Source organism: Oncorhynchus gorbuscha, linkage group LG18 (assembly GCF_021184085.1).
Source record: "Oncorhynchus gorbuscha isolate QuinsamMale2020 ecotype Even-year linkage group LG18, OgorEven_v1.0, whole genome shotgun sequence".
NCBI lineage: Eukaryota > Metazoa > Chordata > Actinopteri > Salmoniformes > Salmonidae > Oncorhynchus > Oncorhynchus gorbuscha.
In genome coordinates this window covers 37,184,489-37,211,247 of record NC_060190.1, presented here as the reverse complement: position 1 = coordinate 37,211,247, position 26,759 = coordinate 37,184,489, and the positions used below count along the sequence as shown (strand labels likewise).

Here is a 26,759-nt window from a genome sequence, read left to right as displayed (position 1 = left end):
GAGCGTGCAATTGGCCTGCTGGCTGCAGGAATGTCCACCAGAGCTGTTGCCAGAAAATGTAATGTTAATTTCTCTACCATAAGCCAACAGGCCTCACACTCAGACCACGTGTAACCACGCCAGCCGAGAACCTCCACATCCGGCTTCTTCCCCAAGTGGGACCAGCCACCAGGACAGCTGATGAAACTGTAGGTTTGCATAACCAAATAATTTCGGCACAAACTGTCAGACACCGTCTCAGAGAAGCTCAGTTCATGCTTGTTATCCTCACCAGGGTCTTCATCTGACTGCAGTTCAGAGTCGTAACTGACTTCAGTGGACAAACACTCACCTTCGTTTACCACTGGCATGCTGGAGAAGTGTAATCTACACAGATTAATCCTGGTTTCAACTGTACCAGGCAGATAGCAGACAGCGTGTATGGTGTCGTGTGGGCGAGCAGTTTGCTGATGTCAACATTGTGGTATGGGCAGGCATAAGCTACGGACAATGAACACAGCTGCATTTTATCGATGGCAATTTGATTGCACAGAGATACCGTGGTGAGATCCTGAGGCCCATTGTCGTAACATTCATCCACTCCCTCCACCTCATGTTTCAGCATGATAATGTCGCAAGGATCTGTAGACAATTCCTGGAAGCTGAAAATGTCCCAGTTCTTCAATGGCTTGCATACTCGCCATACATGTCACCCATTGAGCATGTGTGGGATGCTCTGGATTGACGTGTAAGACGGCGCGTTCCAATTCCCGCCCATATTCAGCAACTTCACACAACCATTGAAGAGGAGTGGAACGACATTCCACAGGCAACAATCAACAGCCTGATCAACTCTATGCAAAGGAGATGTGTTGCGCTGCATGATGCAAATGGTGGTCACACCAGATACCGACTGGTTTTCTGATCCACGACATACCTTTTTATTTTAAGGTATCTGTGACCAACAGATGCATATCTGTATTCCCAGTCATGTGAAATTCATAGATTAGGGCCTAGTGGTTTTTCAATTGACTGAGTTCCTAATATAAACTGTAACTCAGTAAAGTCTTAGAAATTGTGTGTGTGTGTGTTTGTTTGTGTCTCTACCCTACCTTGCACGTTGATGCGTCCCTGGTGTTTGTCGCGGCCCTCAGAGTTGTAGGCCTCACACTCGTACACGCCCTCGTCATGGAAGGTCATCTCAGGCAGAGTGAGGATGGGTCCCTCTGCACTGGCCCCGGCCTTAGACGGCAACAGACCATCCACCTTCCTCCAACGCAACTTTGGGATGGGACTAAAGTGAGGGAAGGGAAGCAGTGGTGGATAAAGAGGGAGGGAGGCATGGGCAGAAGGAGGGGAAGGTGGAGGAGGAAGAGGACATTGGAGGAGGGAGAGGCAAGAAAAGGGGAATGCAGGGCGAGAGTGTGTGGATACAGTATACAACAAATCGTGTATAGAGAACGCTTACATACTTTATCGCGTTCCTCTTATTTCTATTTATTGTGTGTTTTTGTTCGACCTTGTTATTTTTAGTATTCAATTGTTATTGATTACTGCATTGTTGCAAGCTTGCAAATTGGAGATATTTTAACAATATGGGATAATAACATGGATCAGGGACTTACTTTCCGTAGGCAAAGCACTCCAGCTGGGTGGTGTGTCCTGCCAGGGCATAGGTCTCTGCTGGAAAACGCACTTTGATAGCAGGAGCGTACTTCCTGGTATTGGCTGTGGTTAATAGAGAGGACATGTCAACAACAGTGAAAATGGCTGACGTGAAATAAAGCAAATTATAAGCTGCACCTGCACTTCAAGTCTCTCCTCTTAGAGGAGAAATATACAGCACTGTATTCTTTGTAGTTCCTTGTCAATTGAAATGTCAAACGCTTTTCAAAGCTGCACAATTACCGTGTAAGAGGAACAGAGTACTTGAATAGGCCTTTTATCTCTACACGCACGCACGCACGCACGCACGCACACACACACACACACACACACACACACACACACACACACACACACACACACACACACACACACACACACACACACACACACACACACACACACACACACACACACACACACACACACACACACACACACACACACACACACACACACTCCTGTACCGTCTGGCTGCACGGTGAGTTGATTGGCCTTGCTGAAGGTACTCTTGGTACTGATGTCCATATCGATGGTGGTGAAGCAAAAGTAGCTTGCTGTATCGTTAGGCTCCGCCTTGGCCAGGTACAGGTTGCCCGTTACCTGGGAGACGAACCACCTACCCCCATCAGGCTTCACAAAGCTGGGGAAGTCGTTAACGAACCAGCGGTAGGACAGCGCTAACGAGAGGAGAAAGAGAGAGGAGGGAGAGCAAGAGCAAAAGCGAGAGAGAAGACGAGGAGGAGAGTGAGACTTAATCAATGTGCCATAAATAGGGGCTTATCCATGAAAACATTCCACAAACTAGTTCAAGGGAGCACTCAGAGAGAAAGCAGAGATTGGAATAAAAGGCATCTCAACAGTTTTTAACCCCCAAACCATAAGATTCCTGAACAGGTAATCAAATGGCTACCCAGGCGATTTACATTGTGTGCCCCCCCCCCTTATATGCATAGTCACTTTATTAACTATACATTCATGTACATACTACCTCAAAATGGCCGACCAACCAGTGCTCCCGCACATTGGCTAACCGGGCTATCTGCATTGTGTCCCGCCACCCGCCACCCACCACCTGCCAACCCCTCTTTTACGCTACTGCTACTCTCTGTTCATCATATATGCATAGTAACTTTACCCATATCTACATACTCCCTCAATCAGCCTGACTAACCGTTGTCTGTGTGTAGCCTTGCTACTTTTATCGCCTCCTACTGTATATAGCCTGTCTTTTTACTGTTGTTTTATTTCTTTACCTACATATTGTTCACCTAATACCTTTTTTGCACGATTGGTTAGCGCCTGTAAGTAAGCATTTCACTGTAAGGTCTACACACCTGTTGTATTCGGCGCACATGACAAATAAACTTTGATTTGATTTTGATTTGAGCATGTGAATTGTGTGTGTGTGTGTCAAAAAATCAAATCAAATAAAATCAAATAAAATCAAATTTTATTTGTCACATACACATGGTTAGCAGATGTTAGTGCGAGTGTAGCGAAATGCTTGTGCTTCTAGTTCCGACAATGCAGTAATAACCAACAAGTAATCTAGCTAACAATTCCAAAACTACTACCTTATAGACACAAGTGTAAGGGGATAAAGAATATGTACATAAAGATATATGAATGAGTGATGGTACAGAGCGGCATAGGCAAGATACAGTAGAAGGTATTGAGTGCAGTATATACATATGAGATAAGTATGTAAACAAAGTGGCATAGTTAAAATGGCTAGTGATACATGTATTACATAAGGATGCAGTAGATGACATAGAGTACAGTATGTACGTATACATATGAGATGAATAATGTAGGGTATGTAAACATTATATTAGGTAGCATTGTTTAAAGTGGCTAGTGATAGATTTTACATAATTTCCCATCAATTCCCATTATTAAGGTGGCTGGAGTGGAGTCAGTGTGTTGGCAGCAGCCACTCAATGTTAGTGGTGGCTGTTTAACAGTCTGATGGCCTTGAGATAGAAGCTGTTTTTCAGTCTCTCGGTCCCAGCTTTGATGCACCTGTACTGACCTCGACTTCTGGATGATAGCGGGGTGAACAGGCAGTGGCTCGGGTGGTTGTTGTCCTTGATGATCTTTATGGCCTTCCTGTGACATCGGGTGGTGTAGGTGTCCTGGAGGGCAGGTAGTTTGCCCCCGGTGATACGTTGTGCAGACCTCACTACCCTCTGGAGAGCCTTACGGTTGTGGGCGGAGCAGTTGCCGTACCAGGCGGTGATACAGCCCGACAGGATGCTCTCGATTGTGCATCTGTAGAAGTTTGTGAGTGCTTTTGGTGACAAGCCAAATTTCTTCAGCCTCCTGAGGTTGAAGAGGCGCTGCTGCGCCTTCTTCACGATGCTGTCTGTGTGGGTGGACGACGAGGAACTTAATACTTACGACCCTCTCCACTACTGTTCCATCGATGTGGATAGGGGGGGTGTTCCCTCTGCTGTTTCCTGAAGTCCACAATCATCTCCTTAGTTTTGTTGACGTTGAGTGTGAGGTTATTTTCCTGACACCACACTCTGAGGACCCTCACCTCCTCCCTGTAGGCCGTCTCGTCGTTGTTGGTAATCAAGCCTACCACTGTTGTGTCGTCCGCAAACTTAACGATTGAGTTGGAGGCGTGCGTGGCCACGCAGTCATGGGTGAACAGGGAGTACAGGAGAGGGCTCAGAACGCACCCTTGTGGGGCCCCAGTGTTGAGGATCAGCGGGGTGGAGATGTTGTTGCCTACCCTCACCACATGGGGACGGCCCGTCAGGAAGTCCAGTACCCAGTTGCACAGGGCGGGGTCGAGACCCAGAGTCTCGAGCTTGATGACGAGCTTGGAGGGCACTATGGTGTTAAATGCCGAGCTGTAGTCGATGAACAGCATTCTCACATAGGTATTCCTCTTGTCCAGATGGGTTAGGGCAGTGTGCAGTGTGGTTGAGATTGCATCGTCTGTGGACCTATTTGGGCGGTAAGCAAATTGGAGTGGGTCTAGGGTGTCAGGTAGGGTGGAGGTGATATGGTCCTTGGACTAGTCTCTCAAAGCCATTCATGATGACGGAAGTGAGTGCTACGGGGCGGTAGTCTTTTAGCTCAGTTACCTTAGCTTTCTTGGGAACAGGAACAATGGTGGCCCTCTTGAAGCATGTGGGAACAACAGACTGGGATAGGGATTGATTGAATATGTCAGTAAACACACCAGCCAGCTGGTCTTCGCATGTTCTGAGGGCGGGGCTGGGGATGCTGTCTGGGCCTGCAGCCTTGCGAGGGTTAACACGTTTAAATGTTTTCCTCACGTCGGCTGCAGTGAAGGAGAGACCGCATGTTTTAGTTGCAGGCCGTGTCAGTGGCACTGTATTATCCTCAAAGCGGGCAAAAAAGTTATTTAGTCTGCCTGGGAGCAAGACATCCTGGTCCGTGACGGTGCTGGTTTTCTTTTTGTAATCCCTGTTTGACTGTAGACCCTGCCACATACCTCTTGTGTCTGAGCCTTTGAATTGAGATTCTACTTTGTCTCTATACTGACGCTTAGCTTGTTTGATTGCCTTGCGGAGGGAATAGTTACACTGTTTCTGGTTTGGGAATGTTTTTAATTGTTGCTATGGGAACGACATCTTCAACGCACGTTCTAATGAACTCGCTCACCGAATCAGCGTATTCGTCAATGTTGTTGTCTGACGCAATACGGATCATATCCCAGTCCACTTGATGGAAGCAGTCTTGGAGTGTGGAATCAGATTGGTTGGACCAGCGTTGAACAGACCTCAGCGCGAGAGCTTCTTGTTTTAGTTTCTGTCTGTAGGCAGGGATCAACAAAATGGGAGTCGTGGTCAGCTTTTCCAAAAGGAGGGCGAGGCAGGGCCTTATATGAGTCGCGGAAGTTGGAATAGCAATGATCCAAGGTTTTTCCAGCCCTGGTTGCACAATCGATATGCTGATAAAATTTAGGGAGTCTTGTTTTCAGATTAGCCTTGTTAAAATCCCCAGCTACAATGAATGCAGCCTCCGGATATATGGATTCCAGTTTGCAAAGAGTCAAATAAAGTTTGTTCAGAGCCATCGATGTGTCTGCTTGGGGGGGAATATATACGGCTGTGATTATAATTGAAGAGAATTCCCTTGGTAGATAATGCGGTCGACATTTGATTGTGAGGAATTCTAAATCAGGTGAACAGAAGGACTTGAGTTCCTGTATGTTGTTGTGGCTACACCACGTCACGTTAACCATAAAGCATACTCCCCCGCCCCTCTTCTTACCAGAAATATGTTTGTTTCTGTCGGCGCGATGCGTGGAGAAACCAGCTGGCTGCACCGTCTCCGATAGCTTCTCTCCAGTGAGCCATGTTTCCGTGAAGCAAAGAACGTTACAGTCTCTGATGTCCCTCTGGAATGCTACCCTTGCTCGGATTTCATCAACCTTGTTGTCAAGAGACTGGACATTGGCGAGGAGAATGCTAGGGAGTGGTGCACGATGTGCCCATCTCCGGAGTCTGACCAGAAGACCGCTTAGTTTTCCCCTTTTTCGAAGTCGTTTTTTGTGGTCGCCAGCTGGGATCCATTCCGTTGTCCTGGGTGAAAGGCAGAACACAGGATCCGCTTCGCGAAAGTCATATTCTTGGTCGTACTGATGGTGAGTTGACGCTGCTCTTATGTTCAGTAGTTCTTCTCGACTGTATGTAATGAAACCTAAGATGACCTGGGGTACCAATGTCAGAAATAACACGTACAAAAACAAAAAACTGCATAGTTTCCTAGGAACGCGAAGCGAGGCGGCCATCTCTGTCGGCACCGGAAGTGTGTGTGTGTGTGTGTGCGTGTGTGTGTGTGTGTACCTGGGTAGTGGGCGGGGGCCTGACAGGCCAGGAAGGCTCCTGCACCCTCGTACACTGTCTGCGGGCTCTGCCCTTCCCCAGAGAATTCATGGAGGTCTAGAAAAACAGTAAAGAAGGATATCACAAGAAGATAGAAAACAAACTACACGAGACAATGAAAAAAACCTCAATTAAATTCAGTCAAGTGTACCACAAGACGAAAGTGTACTTCTCACTGAGCAATTTCTTATTTTCACTATATAAACCAATCAATGGAATGAGATGAGATCCACAGAAAAGAGAGTTTGATGAATAACAACGGGGATCCAATACATCTTGATTAATATGCATCAACACAGAGAATGGTAAATACATAAATATGAATAAATGAATGTACTCACAGCCGAATTTGAGATTGGCGACGCGGCTGAGTATGGTGCCACAGCGGTTCATGGCCAGACACTGGTAGGAGCCTCCGTCACTGCCGTACTGGGGACCACTGATCACCAGGTTACCGGCTACCAGTGTATACCGGAGGTCCCCTACCGGGACATTCGTACCATTCACATGCCACCTACCGGACAGGGAAGGGAAGAAGTTACATAACGCTGAAGAGATGAGCACTTAGTACCTGTACCACCTCTCTGATGACTGCTTCTCTGATGTGGGTGTGTGTGCATGTTTGTTCTTACCTGTACGTAGCAGCAGGGCTGGCTCTAGCCTGGCAGTTGAGAGTAACTGTTCCCTTACTGAGACCTTCTGGGTAAACCACACTGCTGGGCTGCTCCTCAAACACTGGCCCACTGTCATGACCCGTTATGCACACGTCCCCGCCTGTCAACACACACACACAAAATCAGAATGACCAACCACCCAATTTCCTACTACCAGCCCCTTCCAACCAATCAAGATTAAGAGAAAACAATTAGATTCCAGATTTAAGGGTCTTTCCCTTTTCAAACTGTATTCAACTGGAACTGTGTTGTGCTGCGGCTGTTGAAAGACACTAACATTTCAAAACAACTTGTTCTGTATTACTATAACATATTTTTTCTTAATTAAACGGAAAGGGAGCATCCCCAAAACACCATGTATCACCATTCAGAAATTCAGTTGGTGGTAAATACGAGTTTCATCTGTGCTTTGGGAAGCCAAAGTCAGAAAATGTGGAATTGTCTAATTGAATGAGAAATGTTCACAAATTACAGTGGAAGTATTTGATTAAATGTAATCTAATCCATTTTAATCTCATCTAAATAATGTACTCTGGGATGGTGTTGAGATGGCCTGTTTTCCCCTATTCCCTGTTCCCCTGACAGAAAACCCATAATTATGTGTTCATGGCTCAGAGATGTGTGTGTGAGTGTGAGTGTGAAGCAGGAGTTGTGCAGGCAAGCATTATGGTAAAACAACCATCTGCACTGAAAGTGGGAGTGAGATCCAAAGGGTGGGAGTCTGGAGGGGATACAGGCTGTCAGGGGCAATACTGTTCAGTACGACAGTGATGAAGAGAGAACGAGGGGAGAGGGACTTAAAGGGGGAGAGGACATAGAGGTGAAGAGTGAAAAAGAGATTGAGTGTTGGGGTGGCTAGAGGGAGGAGAGGCGCAGGTAAAGGTGGAGAGGGGGGTGAACAGAGGAGAGTAGAAGAGTGGAGGGGTGGAGAGAGAGGGAGATGAGAGAAACAGAAGGTGCAGTAGAAACAGCCGGTTGGAACAGACAGCTAGCTATTCTCCAGGTACACAGAGAATCTGTCCGTGTTATACAGCGCAAATTGGGTTAGAGACGCCTCATGAACATATGGGAATCTAATGCTGAATCCTCGTGGCACAAAAAGTGTGTGCGAGAGAGAGGGAAAGAGGGAGGGAGGAAATAAAAGATAACAGGAAGAGATGGTGCGTTTGCACATGAGCATGTGTGCGTACATGCGTGTGTGTGTGTGTGTGTGTGTGTGTGTGTGTGTGTGTGTGTGTGTGTGTGTGTGTGTGTGTGTGTGTGTGTGTGTGTGTGTGTGTGTGTGTGTGTGTGTGTGTGTGTGTGTGTGTGTGTGTGTGTGTGTGTGTGTGAGAGTGTGTGTGTGAGAGAGAGAGAGAGAAGGGGAGCTCTTAAAGTACCAGTGCAGTCAAAAACTATGAGGTTGGAATAACACTGTAAAATGTTGACAATTATGATAATGCCCTTATAGTGAAGGAGTTGTTTAAAAACATCGCTTTAAATTTCAGTCTGTTTTGGTGGGATAGAGTGTGGGTTTATACCCTGATGAAGACAGCTTGGCTGTCGAAATGTTGGTATTAAATTTTTGCATCTGAGCTCCAAGAGTGTGCGGCTCTCTTTTATTTTCAAGTTTCTACTCCGCTAGCCAGCACCTCGTCTTAATAGGTGTGCGTTTCTTTTTCTTATAGATCATAGAGTGTGGGTTTTCCTGGTGACAGCACCAGGCAGTACAAGAAAAACCTCTCTGCCAAAAACAGCACTTTTTCTGGTATTGTTGTTCGTTTTCAATTAAAATGTTTGTTTTTTTAAAATCACAGTAAGGTACTTCAATTATTTCCCAGAAATGATTTGATATTGAGATAAAAATAGCTGCATTGGACCTTTAAATCTGGGGCAGTGAGAGACACACTGGCTGTTTGGGGACTCTCTAATCAGTCTCTCCTCTCTCCGGGTGTTTGCTATGCTGGGGTGCTAGGATGCTGTGTGTGTGTGTGTGTGTGTGTGTGTGTGTGTGTGTGTGTGTGTGTGTGTGTGTGTGTGTGTGTGTGTGTGTGTGTGTGTGTGTGTGTGTGTGTGTGTGTGTGTGTGTGTGTGTGTGTGTGCGTGTGCGTGCGTGTGTGTGTGGAGGGGGACGGCAATCCCCCAACCATACAGAAGATACATTTCCAAATAATGTCATACCCTGGAAACATCCAAACCTACCAGCTAACAGTGCTGCATGTTAGAAACCTGCTATACAAACCACTGTTCGTGTTCATTTTGAGGTGTGGCAATGAGAGAAGACAATGAGTATCTCTCAATATCTAAATATCAAATCATTTTGACTCTCTCTCTCTCTCTCTACTACACCTGCTGTCTCAACCTCTGAATGCTCGGCTATGAAAAGCCAACTGACATTTACTCCTTAGGTGGTGACCTGTTGCACCCTTTACAACCGCTGTGATTATTATTTCACCCTGCTGGTCATCTACGAATGTTTGAAGAATGATCTGACCTTTAATGGCCAATTACTCATATAATCTCTACCCGGCACAGCCAGAACAGGGCTGGCCACCCCTCGGAGCCTGGTTCCTCTCTAGGTTTCTTTTTAGGTTACTGTTTATCTAGGGAGTTTTTCCTAGCCACTGTGCTTCTACATCTGCATTGCTTGCTCTTTGGAGTTTTAGGCTGGCTATGTTTTTAAGCAATTTGACATCTGCTGGCTTTATAAAATACAGTTGATTGATTGATTTGATTGAACGAATAGGCCCATTCTTTCACAGCAACGAAACAGAATAACCTGAGGTAGGCTCACTATGAACTTCAAAACCAAACAGCCCAACAGTTCTTTATCGTCAGATACATTCAATGTTCTTGTTGTGTCCTTGGGTGTGTCTGTGTGTGGGGTAGTATGTGTACTGGTTTTCCTACATTCTCAGGACCCCAATATCCCAACATTTCACCTGAAATAATCATTATTCTACGGTGTAGATCCTCTCACAAGTTGTCTGATCCGCTCCTCCATCATTGGAATTATGACAGGTAAGCTTGCATGCATGATACAAACTATGATTTTGTTAACTAGCTAAATAAGCTATTTTAATGACCATTTTTCAAATGTGATTAAGTCATACAACTATCACACCCATGCATATTATTTAAAAAGACACTGATGTTCAAGATAACATACAGTTCATCGGAAAGTATTCAGACCCCTTGACCTTTTCCACATTTTGTTATGTTTCAGCCTTATTCGAAAATGCATTACATTTGATTATTTCCCTCAATCTACACACAATATCCCATAATGACAAAGCAAAAAAAGGTTTTTAGAATGGTTTGCAAATGTATTAAAACGAACAATGAAATATCACATATGCATAAGCATTCAGACCCTTTACTAAGTACTTTCTTGAAGCACCTTTGGAAGCGATTACAGCCTCAAGTACTTTTGAGCATGACGCTACGAGCTTGGCACACCTGCATTTAGGGAGTTTCTCCTATTCTTCTCTGCATATCCTCTCAAGCTCTGTCAGCTTGGATGAATATCCTTGAGTGGAGAGTCGCTGCACAACGATTTTCAGGTCTCTCCAGAGATGTTTGATCGGGTTCAAGTCCAGGCTCTGGCTGGGCCACTCAAGGATATTCAGAGACTTGTCACAAAGCCATTCCTGAGTTGTCTTGGCTGTGTGCTTACAGTCATTGTCCTGTTGGATGGTGAACCTTCACCCCAGTCTGTGGTCCTGAGCAGGTTTCCGTCAAAGACCTCTCTGTACTTTGCTCCGTTCATCTTTCCCCTCGATCTTGACTAGACTAGACTGTCGCTGAAAAAGATCTCCACAGCATGATGCTGCCACCACCATGCTTCACCATAGGGATGATGCCAGGTTTCCTTCAGATGTGACACTTGGCATTCAGGCCAAAGAGTTCAATCTTGGTTTCATCAGACCAGAGAATCTTGTTTCTCATGGTAAGAGAGTCCTTTAAGTGCCTTTTGGCAAACTCCAAGCTGGCTGTCATCTGCCTTTTATTGAGGAGTGGTTTCCGTCTTGCCACTCTACCATAAAGGCCTGATGGTATGTGTTTATGAGTGTGGCCTTGTATATGATTGTCTGTGTATTTGATTCACTTCGCGTTTACTGAGCATAGAAAGTTAACACATACCGCGTGTGTCCATTGGGATGTATGAGGATGTGTGTCTGTTTCTGGGCTTCTGTGGCCTTGCATCTTTTGCCAGAGTATGTATGTATACTCAGCAAAAAAAAAGAAAAACGTCCTCTCTCTGTCAACTGCATTTATTTTCAGCAAACATAACATTTGTATATATTTGTATGAACAAAGTAGTGCGCTATATAAGCACCCGTTGTTGGCACCCGCAGGGGTGATGTTCCGTTGTACCGATCCCGTTTAGGTGTTGTTACACGTGGTCTGCCACTGCGAGGACGATCAGCTGTCTATTTGGTCTCCCTGTAGCGCTGTCTTAGGCGTCTCACAGTACGGACATTGCAATTTATTGCCTGGCAACATCTGCAGTCCTCATGCCTCCTTGCAGCATGCCTAAGTAACGTTCACGTAGATGAGCAGGGACCCTGGGCATCTTTCTTTTGGTGTTTTTCCAGAGTCAGTAGAGAAAGGCCTCTTTAGTGTCCTAAGTTTTTATAACTGTGGCTTTAATTGCCTACCGTCTGTAAGCTGTTAGTGTCTTAATGACCGTTCCACGGGTGCATGTTCATTAATTGTTTATGGTTCATTGAACAAGCATGGGAAACACCCATTACAATGAAGATCTGATGAAGTTATTTGGATTTTTACGAATGATCTTTAAAGGCAGGGTCCTGAAAAAGGGACGTTTTTTTTTTACTGAGTTTATGTGTGTGACTCCTCCTTCATGTTGGGTATTGATTAATACTGTACTAAGTTTTGTTTATGCAGATTGTGTGTGTGTGTGTGTGTGTGTGTGTGTGTGTGTGTGTGTGTGTGTGTGTGTGTGTGTGTGTGTGTGTGTGTGTGTGTGTGTGTGTGTGTGTGTGTGTGTGTGTGTGTGTGTGTGTGTGTGTGTGTGTGTGTGTGTGTGTGTGCATGTGTGATTCACTTCATCAACAGTCCAACGGAGCATTGATGAGGCTAATAATTACAATTTCATAGACTGTGTGCTGTCCACAGGGATTGACTATGATTAACTGCACATTTGGCAACAGTGGAAAATCTTGTTCATTTCAACAAAGGAACGCAACACCATCTTCATCTATCATTCATGAGATCGCTGAATTATTTCAACTCTGTTGTCAAGTAAATAAATAAACAAAAAAAAATCAAATCCCTTGTGCCCGCTGGTCTAAAATAACAACATGAAATTTTAATCTGGCCTGAAGCCCCCCAGAGGCACAGGACCCTTACTTTTGGTTCTCCAGACACACACTCAGCCCCCAAACCCACCCATCGCACACCAAACCATCAGTCTGATAAGATGCATGGTCATGTTGAGTGTGTGTACGTGTCTGGAGTGAGAGGCTGTGGGGGCTAGGGGAGCACAATAACTGAAAGAGGTTGCATGTGGGTGGGAGAGGGAGATTTTAATAACAACGACTGAGATAGTGGATGTGTTCATATTGATGGGGAAGTAGCCCGGAGCTGAAGTCCTTCCTAATTTACTAGTCAATTCAGGAAGTGAACAGCACTCTTATGGAAATGTCATTTTACCCAATTCACCATCCAGGACTGACAGTAGCCACATTCCTTGGTAGTATTGAAAGATTCGAACTAATGGAGTGGACGTGAGAGGAGATCTGACAGTAAGTGGTGATGCGAGGAGGAACGGAACTGACATTGGAACATAGGGTAAGGAGAATAAAAGAGAAAGGGGAGGAGAGGGAAATAGAGAAGACAGGAAGAGATGAGTGGAGAGGAGGGAGGAGTAAACAGAATATATAACACAAAGAGAGAGAGAGAGAACTTACCGACAGCGTAGCTCAGAGCTAATGAGCTGAGGCTCAACAGAATCATTCTCACGCTCCAACGCACCATTCTCACGCTCAGATCAGAACTGAACCGGATCAGAACCACACCAGAAGGAAGGAGAAAAGGCTTATCAGTGCCTGTGGAGAACAAAAAGAATGACAGATTTATTATTTATTATCGATTTATTTATTTATTACTACAAGGCTAGCTCTCTATTGCTAACACATGATCTATAAGCAGCCACACTCTCTTTTTCTAAACATCCTCACAGTACAGGGTCTCTAATGTCTGTGGACTGAAGCAATGTGTAACACTACAGCGGGGGTTTGTCCAAATGGCACACTATTCCATACATTGTGCATTACTTTTGACCAGAGCCTTATGGGCCTCGGTCAAAAGTAGTGCGCTATATAAGCAGTAGGGTGCCATTTGGACAAGCACCCCTACTAAGTATTCTCCAGTGGCCTTCTCTCTTCAATAGCTATATCTCCCGCTGCCTTTCACACACCCAGGAGACTGTCTTCCCGCGCTCTACTTCAGGTTACATTACAGAATAAACACTATAGCCTAAGGTAGATAGACAAAAAGATAGTATGGGTCATTCTTGGTACACAGCATTGCAATTATCTCTCTCTGGCAATGTGAAAAAGCAGCTTGGGGGAAGAATGGGCGAGGTAAGAGCATTCGCAGTGATTTAAGATAGATTTTTGTTGAGATTACATAAAATGTATTGCTCTTAAATAAATCGTAGTGCTCTTACGTTCAATTTATAACTCTTTCACAAGGTGCAAACAGAACATCTCCTTGACAATGTCTTCTCTGACCTTCTTATTCTCCCTCCCTCTTTTTCTTACCCTCCTCTCCTTTCCTGTCTCATTTTCTCTCTCTCAGCTGGAAATGCTGGCAAGACACCCACCTAATCTAAAAATCAGCATTACATGACAAAAAAAAAGAACTTAAAAACACAATAGCCTAAGACGATCGTGGAAAGCAACGAGAGGGTTTTCATTCGTTAAGTGTTTTATTCTCTTCAAATCCAATAGGTCCAAGGTCTTTAGAGAGAAACATCAATAAGCCAGGAAGGTTCTGGCTCTTTAACTCGGAAGCTGGCACAGAAGGTAGAATTAGATCTAGTACATCTGTCGGAACTTCTCCAGACAGCTCACAGCCTAGTAGGCTAATTTACAGACCAGGAACAAGTTACTCCATGGCAGAATTCCCTGGACAGACCGGCTAACATAATCTACTCTGTCAGCCTGTGTTTTCCCTCTGTGCTCTCCCTCTATGCTCTCCCACTCTCCCCAAACTGTCACCTTCTGACACTTCACTGGATACTACTGTTATTAAACACAGAGAGAGAGGGGGGAGGGGTGAGATAGAGATATGAGAGGGGGGATAGGGAAGAGCGAAAGAGAAAGATAGGAATAAAAAAGAGCAGAGAGGAGAGAAAAACAGACAAAAAGCGAGTCAGGCAAAGAGAGAGATATATCTCATCAAATCAGCTCACAGCTTAATGACTGTGGAGGGAGGAGATGAGAGCATATCACATTGCTCTCACTTCTTCATCGCACCACAGCCAAACAACTGGGTCTGGTTCAACAGTCAGCTCAAAGTAGATAGAAACATTCATATGACATGCTTTAATAGGGCTTGGATACACTGAAATGATGACATGACAAGACAATTGGGTAGTAGTGACAACCAGGAAAAGTATCTGTTTGCTTTGCAATGGAGCATGACTCCTTCATGACTCCTGCAGATGCAGGTGCGTCACTTTAAAGATCAACGCCGTCAATTTGTTGCGCCTGGTGATTTCCATACGGCATCTCATTGCCAGCCAAACCGACTACCAACAACCAGGTGTTGTGCATTTAGCAATCAACGGAACCACAACTGAACAAAACACGTCTCAACCCTCAGGGAATGAGAGTTTCCTGTAAATCGGTCCATATGAATTGTCGTATCAGGGTAAAATCTGTCCAATATGTGCAGTCAGTGCAGACCCTTCCATTTCTGTGTGTAGCGCTGGGGAATATTGTGCCCCATTGACGATCCTCAGGGTGAGTCACCCATCAGTGCACACCTCTTCCTCTCTTCCTCGCTCTTCCTCGCCTCCTCATCTCTCTGCTCCTGTAATTGGAACTCAGAACTCTGACACATTCTGACAGATAACAGTAATGGAACCAGTACTGTTCCAGTCTAGACAGGAAGCGTTCCTCCCGTGAGCGCTGATCTAGGACCTGCTTTACCCTCTCCTAATCCTATGACCACAAGGGGGAAATCACAAAACTGACCTTAGATCATTATTGTCTGTTTTGATCTCGGCTGAATTATTTTGGGCTGTCTCTGGGGGCCGGCTGGTCCAAGCAACTTAACCAAGGACCACAGATGGGCTGTTTATGAGGAGTGGTTAAAAACTGATGGTGTCTCTGGAGAGGAGAGGGCCCAGATTGGTGATTCTACAGTTTAGAGTGAGCAAGAATAAGAGGGTACACACACACACACACACACACACACACACACACACACACACACACACACACACACACACACACACACACACACACACACACACACACACACACACACACACACACACACACACACACACACACACACACACACACACACACACACACACACACACACACACACACACACACACACACACACACACACACACACAGGTCCTGAAATTAGAACCATGTGCGATTGATTTTATTATTAGTGTCATGCAAGGATGTACAGCCTACATGGGTTTATAAGACACTGTTTTCGCTGTAGCAAAATAAAATAATTTGTCTGAGTGTCTCTGATGGCTGATTGCAGACTCAATGTGTACCACTCTCTCACTCAGATGCTTGTTTCCTCAGTTTGAGTTCAGCCGGCTATACTGCAGCGCTCTTAGCAGCCCCTTCGCTAACAACAACACGCCACACACACGCTCTCCACACAGTATGGATGGCTGGAGACCGAGCTAAGCCTTTTAAGGATGCTCCTCTGTCAGTGTGAGTGTTTTCCCAGAGGCCCCTCAGTTATCCACCATTATCTGCACATTCTTCACATAATATGGATGACTGGGTCCGGATCACAGTAAAGGGCGGCTGGTACTATATAGGACGGCTGGTGCTGTATTCCATCTTTGCGGTGTGCAAGGCTAGTGTGTGTGTGTGTGTGTGGGGGGGTATGCTGTAGTTGAGTGCTTGAGTTAACACCGACTTCACTTGTGTGGAGTGGAGTGTTGGTCTGATTGCTGGAGAAATCTCTGCATCTCACTCCCTCTCTTCTCTTCTCTCCCTCCTTTTCACAGTATTCTTCTATGTGTTCCTCTCCTCCATCCATATACACTGAGTCAACACAGACTGAGCAATGGCGCTAGCAGAGATGGTCTCCTCGTTTCAGGTTCTTAGAAATCTATGCAGTTTTTTGTTATTTTATGTATTATTTCTTACATTGTTAGCCCAGAAAATCTCATGTGTTATTACATGCAGCCGGTGAAGAACTATTGGATATTAAAGCGATGTCAACTTACCATCATTACGCCCAGGAATACATCTTTCCCGAAGCGTATCCTTTGCTCGGACCTCCACTCTGGACATACGATCTTAACCCAGAGGCCGACCCAAAACAACGCGGTCGCCGCAGGAGAGGCGGACGGAGCGGCCTACTGGTCAGACTCAGAAGGCGAGCACAGGATCCACCGCTTCCGAGCATATTACTTGCCAATGTCCAATCTCTAGATAACAAGGTGGACGGAATTAGGGCACGAGTTGCCTTCCAGAGAGACATCAGAGATTGTAACATTCTCTGTTTCACGGAAACATGGCTCACTCTGTATATGTTGTCAGAGTCGGTACAGCCACCAGGTTTCTTCAAGCATCGCGCCGACAGAATCAAACATCTCTCTGGTAAGAAGAAAGGCGGGGTGTATGCCTTATGATTAACGACTCATAGTGTATTCACAACAACATACAGGAAATCAAGTCCTTTTGATCACCTGACCAATAATTCCTTACAATCAAATGCCCACTGCATTATCTTCCAAGAGAATTCTCTTTGATTATAATCACAGTTGTGTACACCCCCCCCCTCCCCCCACCCCACACACACACCCAGGACCAAGCGGTGTGGTGACAGGAAGTGGCAGCAGGAGCTACGAAGTTTGGAGTATACGACTTGGGAGGAAATGGACAGGTGGGCAGTCGACCCAGAGAGAGTGCCGGAGCCCGCCTGGGATTCACTGGAGCAGTGCGAAGCAGGTTATCGGAGAATGGAGTTGGCGAAGCAAGCATGGCGGCGAGGACGGAAGACCGAGAGTCAGCCCCAAAAATTTATTGGGGGGGGCTTAGGGAGAGTGTGGTAGAGTCAGGATTCAAACCTGAGCCAACTCCCCCTGTTTATCGTGAGGAGCAGCGATCATAGGACTTCTGGACGTGGGAGGAGATATTGGACGGAAAAGGACCCTGGACACAGCCTGGAGAATATCGCCGCCCCAAAGAAGAACTGGAGGCTGAAGAGCTCCAGTGCGCCTGCACAGTCCGGTCTATCCAGTGCCACTCCACACACCAGTCCTCCGGTGGCAGCTCCTCGCACCAGGCTTCCTGTGCTTGTCCTCGGTCCAGTACCACCAGTGCCAGCATCAGGCACCAGGCCTTCAGTGCGCCTCGCCTGTCTAGCACTATCAGAGCCTTCCTCCTCTCCAGCGCTGCCGGAGTCTCCCGCCTGTTCAGCACAGCCAGAGCCTTCCTCCTCTACAGCGCTGCTGGAGTCTCCCACCTGTTTAGCGCTGCCAGAGCCTTCCTTCTCTCCAGCGCTGCCGGAGTCTCCTGCCTGTTCAGCGCAGCCAGAGCTGCTAATCTGCATGGAGAAGCCAGAGCTGCCAGTCTGCATGGAGCAGCCAGAGCCTCCAGTCTGCATGGAGCAGCCAGAGCTGTCAGTCTGCATGGAGCAGCCAGAGGTGCCAGTCTGCATGGAGCAGCCAGAGCTGCCAGTCTGCATGGAGCAGCCAGAGCTGCCAGTCTGCATGGAGCAGCCAGAGCTGCCAGTCTGCATGGAGCAGCCAGAGTTGCCAGTCTGCATGGAGCAGCCAGAGCTGTCAGTCTGCATGGAGCTGCCAGAGCTGCCAGTCTGCATGGATCAGCCAGAGCTGTCAGTCTGCATGGAGCAGCCAGAGCTGCCAGTCTGCATGGATCAGCCAGAGCTGTCAGTCTGCATGGAGCAGCCAGAGCAGCTAGAGCCGCCAGTCAGCCAGGATCCACCAGTCAGCCAGGATCCGCCAGTCAGCCATGATCTTCCAGATCCGCCAGTCAGCCAGGATCCGCCAGTCAGCCAGGATCTTCCAGATCTGCCAGTCAGCCAGGATCCGCCAGTCAGCCAGGATCTGCCAGAACCACCAGCTAGCCAGGATCTGCCAGAGCCAACTACCTGCCTGAGCTTCCTCTCAGTACTGAGCTTCCCCTCAGGGCTGAGCTTCCCCTCAGTCCCGAGCTTCCCCTCAGTCCCGAGCTTCCCCTCATTCCCGAGCTTCCCCTCAGTGTTGAGCTTCCCCTCAGTGTTGAGCTTCCCCTCAGTGTTAAGCTTCCCCTCAGTGCTGAGCTTCCCCTCAGTGCCGAGCTACCGCTCAGTCCCGAGCTACCCCTCAGTCCCGAGCTACCCCTCAGTCCCGAGCTGCCCCTCAGTCCCGAGCTGCCCCTCAGTACCGAGCTGCCCCTCAGTCGCGAGCTGCCCCTCAGTCCAGTGGGTTTCAGGGTGAGGACTACTAGGCCATGGTCGGCGGCGAGGGTGGACTATCCTAGGACGCGAGGGGGAGGAACTAAGACATTAATGGAGTGGGGTCCACGTCCCGAGCCGGAGCCGCCACCATGGACAGACACCCACCCGGACCCTCCCTATTGTTTTGATGTGCGTCCGGGAGTCCGCACCTTAGGGGGGGGGGTTCTGTCATGCCCTGGTCGAAGTATAGTATGTTTGTCTTCATTTATTTGGTCAGGCCAGAGTGTGACATGGGTTTTTGTGGTGCGTTTTTGTCTTGGGGTTTTGTGGGGTGTCTAGCATAATCTATGGCTGCCTGAGGCGGTTCTCAATCAGAGTCAGGTGATTATCGTTGTCTCTGATTGGGAACCATATTTAGGCAGCCATATTCTTTGAGTATTTCGTGGGTGATTGTTCCTGTCTCTGTGTTTGTAGTCACCAGATAGGCTGTATAGGTTTTCACGTTCCGTTTGATGTTTTGTATTGTTCGTGTTTTTTTTTTCAATAAACATGTATGGAAATTACCACGCTGCATTTTGGTCCGACTCTCCTTCGACAGAAGAAAACCGTAACAGGGATATGTTCCCGGATAGCCTAAGACAACAACATTGATGTACAGTTGAAGTCGGAAGTTTACATACACTTAGGTTGGAGTCATTAAAACTCGTTTTTCAAAAACTCCACCAATTTCTTGTTGACAAACTATAGTTTTGGCAAGTCAGTTAGGACATCTACTTAATGCATGACACAAGTCATTTTTCTAACAATTGCTTACGTATATATTATTTTACTTATAATTCATTGTATCACAATTCCAGTGGGTCAGAGGTTTACATACACTAAGTTGACTGTACAGCTTGGAAAATTCCAGAAAATTATGTCATGGGTTTAAAAGCTTCTGATAGGCTACTTGACATCAATTTAATCAAATCTAGGTGTACCTGTGGATCTATTTCAAGGCCTACCTTCAAACTCAGTGTCTCTTTGCTTGACATAATGGTAAAATCAAAAGAAATCAGCCAAGAACTCAGAAAAAAGTCTGGTTCATCCTTGGGAGCAATTTCCAAACGCCTCAATGTACCACATTCATCTGTAAAAACAATAGTATGCATGTATAAACACCCTGGGACCACGCAGCCATCATACCGCTCAGGAAGGAGATGCATTCTGTCTCCAAGAGATGAACGTACTTTGGAGCAAAAAGTGCAAATCAATCCCAGAACAACAGCAAAGGACCTTGTGAAGAGGCTGGAGGAAACAGGTACAAATGTATCTATATCCACAGTAAAACAAGTCTTATATTAACATAACCTGAAAGGCCTCTCAGCAAGGAAGAAACCACTTTCAAAACCGCCATAAAAAAGCCAGACTACGGTTTGCAACTGCACATGGGGACAAAGATCGGACTTTTTGGAGAAATGTCCTCTGGTCTGATGAAACAAAAATAGAACCGTTCGGCCATAATGACGATTGTTATGTTTGGAGGAAAAAGGGGGAGGCTTGCAACCTGAAGGACACCATCCCAACCATGAAGCACGAGGGTGGCAGCATCATGTTGTGGGGGTGCTTTGCTGCAGTAGGGACAGGTGCACTTCACAAAATAGATGGCATCATTAGGTAGGAAAATTATGTGGATATATTGAAGCAACATCTCAAGACATCAGTCATGAAGTTATAGCTTGGTCGCAAATGGGTCATCCAAATGGACAATTACCCCAAGCATACTTCCAAAGTTGTGGCAAAATGGCTTAAGGACAACAAAGACAAGGTATTGGAGTGGCCATAACAAAGCCCTGACCTGAATCCTATAGAACATTGTGGGCAGAACTGAGAAGTGTGTGCGAGCAAGGAGGCCTACAAACCTAACTAAGTTACACCAGCTCTGTCAGGAGGAATGGGCAAAAATTCACCCAACCTATCATGGGAAGCTTGTGGAAGGCTACCCGAAACGTTTGACCCAAGTTAAACAATTTAAAGGCAATGCTACCAAGTAGTAATTGAGTGTATGTAAACTTCTGACCCACTGGGAATGTGATGAAAGAAATAAAAGCAGAAATGAATCATTCTCTACTATTATTCTGACATTTCAGATTTGAAAAATAAAGTGGTGATCCTAACTGACCTAAAACAGAGAATTGTTTTATAGGATTAAATGTCAGGAATTGTGAAAAACTGAGTTTAAATGTATTTGGCTAAGGTGTATATAAACGTACAACTTCAACTGTATACGCTGACTTGGTGAGCGAGTTTATAAGCAAGTGCATCGGAGATGTCGTACCCTCTGTGACTATTAAAATGTTCCCTAACCAGAAACCGTGGATTGATGGCAGCATTCGCACAAAACTGAAAGAGCGACCCACCGCTTTAATCATGGCAAGGCGACCAGAAACATGACCGAATACAAACAGTGCAGCTATTCCCTCCGCAAGGCACTCAAACAAGCAAAGCGTCAGTATGGAGACAATGTAGAGCCGTAATTCAACAGCTCAAACATGAGACGTATGTGTCAGGGTCTAGAGTCAATCACGGATTACCAAAAGCAAATCAGCCCCGTCGCGGACATTGATGTCTTGCTCCCAGACAAATTAAACAACTTCTTTGCTTACTTTGAGGACAATACAGTGCCACTGACACAGCCCACTACCAAAGCCTGTTGGCTCTCCTCCGTGGCCAACGTGAGTAAAACATTTAAACGTGTCAATCCTCGCAAGGCTGCCGGTCCAGATGGCATCCCTAGCCGTGTCCTCAGAGCATGCGCAGACGAGCTGGCTGGTGTGTTTATGGACATATTCAACCAATCCCTATCCCAGTATGTTGTCCCCACATGCGTCAAGGTGGCCACCATTGTTCCTGTTCCCAAGAAAGCTAAGGTAACTGAACTAAATCCCTATTACCCCATTGCACTCACTTCTGTCATCATGAAGTGCTTCGAGAGACTAGTCAAGGATCATATCACCTCCTGATACCCTAGACCCACTGCAATTTGCTTACTGCCCCAATAGGTCCACTGACGATGCAATCACCATCACACTGCAAACTGCCCCTATCCTATCTGGAAATGAGGAATACCTATGTAAGAATGCTGTTCATTGACTACAGCTCAGCATTTAATAACACCATAGTACCCTCCAAATGTGCAACATCGCCTCTTCAACCTCAGGAGGCTGAAGAAATTTGTCTTGTCATCTAAAACCAATCAACTTTTACAGATGCACAATTGAGAGCATCCCGTCGGGCTGTATCACCCCCTCGTTCGGCAATTGCACCGCCCTCAACCGCAAGGCTCTCCAGAGGGTAGTGCGGTCTCCACAACACATCACCGGGGGCAAACTACCTGCCCTCCAGGACACCTTCACCACCCGATGTCTCAGGAAGGCCAAAAAGATCATCAAGGGCAACAACCACCTGATCCACTGCATGTTCACCCCGCCATCATCCAGAAGGCGAGGTCAGTACAGGTGCATCAAAGCTGGGACCGAGAGGCTGAAAAACAGCTCCCATCTCAAGGCCATCAGACTGTTAAACAGCCATCACTAACATAGAGAGGCTGCTGCCAACACATAGACTCAAATCTCTGGCCACTTCAATAAAGGGACTGAAATTGTATTACTAGTCACTTTAAATAACGGCACTTTAATAATGTTTAAATATCCTACATTACTCATCTCATATGTATATACTGTATTCTACACCATCTTGCCTATGCCGCACGCCATTGCTCATCCATATATGTATATGTACATTACATATTCTTATTCATCCCTTTACATTTGTGTGTATAAGATAGTTGTTGTGAATTTGTTAATTACTGTTAGGTATAACTGCATAGTCGGAACTAGAAGCACAAGCATTTCGCTACACTCGCATTACATCTGCTAACCATGTGCACGAGACCTATAAAATTTGATTTGAGTGTGTTTGATGGTACTTTTGGCAATTGACATTCATATTAATATGTGTCATAATGCTGCCTCCCAAACCACATCCCACAGACAGACACCACAACACCTCTTTCTCCATCTATCCCACCATCGTTCAGTACTCTCCTTGTCTACCTTCTCCTCCCTCCATCTCTCCATCCCTCCATCTCTCCATCCCTCCATCTCTCCATCCCTCCATCCCTCTATCCCTCCCTCTAAAGTTGTCATGCTCCATAAAGGAGGGAAGGACTGCCTGAGGCCATGGAGCTTTTAGCTCAGCCCAGACATCTGCCAACAGGACACACACTCCCACAAGGACCACACACACACACAGGACAGTCTCATAATGGCACTTACCACCCCAGGTGGGCTGTTTGGGACACCGCTCTGTGCAGGGGGAAGGAGAGAGGGAGGAGGAGAGGATGAAAAAGGAGGTGGGAAGGGGATGACTGACAGGGACACCAGAAGATAAAACCTTTAATTATTGAAGTCATTTTTTATCAGCTAAGATCCCAACAGTCCTGCCCTACCCTCTGTGGTGACAACTAATATCCTGTCTGGTCTGGCCTTGGAGCGTGACACACACACACACACACACACACAAACACACACTGCTCTGAAATGTCCCGTCTTCTTGGCGATAACCATCTCTTTAGCAGGTGTTTGATGAGAAAGCAGAGGGTGTTAGCTGTCCCTGCCAGGACCCCTGAGAACATCAAACATAACACTGATCTGGTCCCTAAATCCATCTCTGGGATGAACTGTGGTGATTGGGAGCTCTGGATGGCTTCTACATCATACACCTCTGTGAATAGCACACACACACACACACACACACACACACACACACACACACACACACACACACACACACACACACACACACACACACACACACACACACACACACACACACACACACACACACACACACACACACACACACACACACACACACACACACACACACACACACACACACACACAGAGATCCCTAGCTGTTGATTCAAAGATAAAGAGGCTTGAAGATGGAGACGGCTGATATTGCAGCGTGAGATGACAGCCACTGGCAGCATGACTGGAATCATAACTTAGTCAGCACATCAAACACACACACACACACACACACACACACACACACACACACACACACACACACACACACACACACACACACACACACACACACACACACACACACACACACACACACACACACACACACACACACACACACACACACACACACACACACACACACACACACACACACACACAAAGGTAGAGATCATTACCACACCGTAGTAAGGAAGGTCAGGGACAGCTTAGCTGCAATTTCACAGGTACATTGTTAAATAGCTCCAGATTTCAACACCTAAAGAGTACTCTACACACACACATTGGCAGGCAATGGTTTTGTAATGGTTTTGACTTGAGGTTATTGTTTGTGGGGGTGCCAGGTACAGTCCCTTGCGAAAGTATTCGGCCCCCTTGAACTTTGCGACCTTTTGCCACATTTCAGGCTTCAAACATAAAGATATAAAACTGTATTTTCTTGTGAAGAATCAACAACAAGTGGGACACAATCATGAAGTGGAACGACATTTATTGGATATTTCAAACTTTTTTAACAAATCCAAAACTGAAAAATTGGCCGTGCAAAATTATTCAGCCCCCTTAAGTTAATACTTTGTAGCGCCACCTTTTGCTGCGATTACAGCTGTAAGTCGCTTGGGGTATGTCTCTATCAGTTTTGCACATCGAGAGACTGACATTTTTTCCCATTCCTCCTTGCAAAACAGCTCGAGCTCATTGAGGTTGGAGGATGGAGAGCATTTGTGAACAGCAGTTTTCAGTTCTTTCCACAGATTCTCGATTGGATTCAGGTCTGGACTTTGACTTGGCCATTCTAACACCTGGATATGTTTATTTTTGAACCATTCCATTGTAGATTTTGCTTTATGTTTTGGATCATTGTCTTGTTGGAAGACAAATCTCCGTCCCAGTCTCAGGTCTTTTGCAGACTCCATCAGGTTTTCTTCCAGAATGGTCCTGTATTTGGCTCCATCCATCTTCCCACCAATTTTAACCATCTTCCCTGTCCCTGCTGAAGAAAAGCAGGCCCAAACCATGATGCTGCCACCACCATGTTTGACAGTGGGGATGGTGTGTTCAGGGTGATGAGCTGTGTTGCTTTTACGCCAAACATAACATTTTGCATTGTTGCCAAAAAGTTCAATTTTGGTTTCATCTGACCAGAGCACCTTCTTCCACATGTTTGGTGTGTCTCCCAGGTGGCTTGTGGCAAACTTTAAACAACACTTTTTGTGGATATCTTTAAGAAATGGCTTTCTTCTTGCCACTCTTCCATAAAGGCCAGATTTGTGCAATATACGACTGATTGTTGTCCTATGGACAGACTCTCCCACCTCAGCTGTAGATCTCTGCAGTTCATCCAGAGTGATCATGGGCCTCTTGGCTGCATCTCTGATCAGTCTTCTCCTTGTATGAGCTGAAAGTTTAGAGGGATGGCCAGGTCTTGGTAGATTTGCAGTGGTCTGATACTCCTTCCATTTCAATATTATCGCTTGCACAGTGCTCCTTGGGATGTATAAAGCTTGGGAAATCATTTTGTATCCAAATCCGGCTTTAAACATCTTCACAACAGTATCTCGGACCTGCCTGGTGTGTTCCTTGTTCTTCATGATGCTCTCTCTGCTTTTAACGGACCTCTGAGACTATCACAGTGCAGGTGCATTTATACGGAGACTTGATTACACACAGGTGGATTGTATTTATCATTAGTCATTTAGGTCGACATTGGATCATTCAGAGATCCTCACTGAACTGGAGAGAGTTTGCTGCACTGAAAGTAAAGGGGCTGAATAATTTTGCACGCCCAATTTCAGTTTTTGATATGTTAAAAAAGTTTTAAATATCCAATAAATGTCGTTCTACTTCATGATTGTGTCCCACTTATTGTTGATTCTTCACAAAAAAATACAGTTTTATATCTTTATGTTTAAAGCCTGAAATGTGGCAAAAGGTCGCAAAGTTCAAGGGGGCCGAATACTTTCGCAAGGCACTGTAGGTTGTGCCTACCAGAGAAAATATTGTTTCTCCTTTTTGTGTGTCAGGGAATGAGTCCCGTCTGGTCCGTGAAGTCTACACTGATACGAAGGACTCATGCAAAAGTCAGTATGGACATACACTTTTCATAATTCCTTAAAACATTGGAAATAACTTCAAAACAACTGTTCTGTTGCATGGGTTGTATTACCAACATAAATAATCACACATAATAATATAACAAACAATAAGCTCTGGTTCCCCAAGAAAAATCCTGTACCTCAGTCCGAAAAGATTCCAGCCCGGTAAAGGAGTTGAGTGAACTCAAGTGACCTTAGTCACGAAATGTTTGTCCGTTAATAAAAGTGTTGGGTAAACCCAGTCTCTATCATACAATCAAAATATCAAACTCTTTTACCACACAACCCTAAAGAGAATCAAATAGTTTTCAACTACAACTTGTCACGCCCTGATCTGTTTCACCCTTTCTTGTGATTGTCTCCACCTCCTCCAGATGTTGCTTATTTCCCCAGTGTATTTATCCCTGTGTTTCCTGTCTCTCTGTGCCAGTTTGTGTTGTATGTTTTCAAGTCAACCAGCGTGTTTTCCGATGCTCCTGTTTTCTATTCTCTTTTGCTAGTCTTCCCGGTTTTGACCCTTACCTGTTTTTTTCTGGACTCCGTGCCCACCTGCCTGACCCTTCTGCCTGCCCTGACTTTGAACCTGTCTGCCACTCGTTACCTATTGGACTCAGAATCTGGTTTTGACCTTTTGCCTGTCCACGACCATTCTCCTGCCTACTCCTTCTGGACTATAAATAAACTACAAAGACTCTAACCATCTGCCTCCTGGGTCTAGCCTTGTGCCCTTATACAACCAACCACAAATCAACACGGTATAAATCACACTCAAAC

At 45.9% G+C, this 26,759-nt stretch overlaps 1 protein-coding gene across 5 annotated transcripts in view; it reads right to left on the bottom strand.

Moving 5' to 3' along the window:
• LOC124003017 (contactin-2-like) overlaps nt 1-26,759 on the bottom strand; it is an 81,944-nt gene that overhangs the window by 12,016 nt on the left and 43,169 nt on the right. For 4 of the 5 annotated variants that reach the window (XM_046310939.1, XM_046310938.1, XM_046310942.1 and 1 more), the window contains 7 exons: nt 13,105-13,242; nt 7,148-7,289; nt 6,857-7,029; nt 6,477-6,572; nt 2,112-2,324; nt 1,605-1,707; nt 1,092-1,273 (listed from right to left, as the gene is read on the bottom strand). In XM_046310939.1, coding sequence (XP_046166895.1) covers nt 1,092-1,273; nt 1,605-1,707; nt 2,112-2,324; nt 6,477-6,572; nt 6,857-7,029; nt 7,148-7,289; nt 13,105-13,171 — 976 coding nt within the window. In that variant the 5' untranslated portion in view covers nt 13,172-13,242. Of the gene's footprint in view, nt 1-1,091; nt 1,274-1,604; nt 1,708-2,111; nt 2,325-6,476; nt 6,573-6,856; nt 7,030-7,147; nt 7,290-13,104; nt 13,243-23,133; nt 23,164-26,759 lie in introns of all 5 variants that reach the window. The other variant, XM_046310940.1, reaches the window with a different exon arrangement.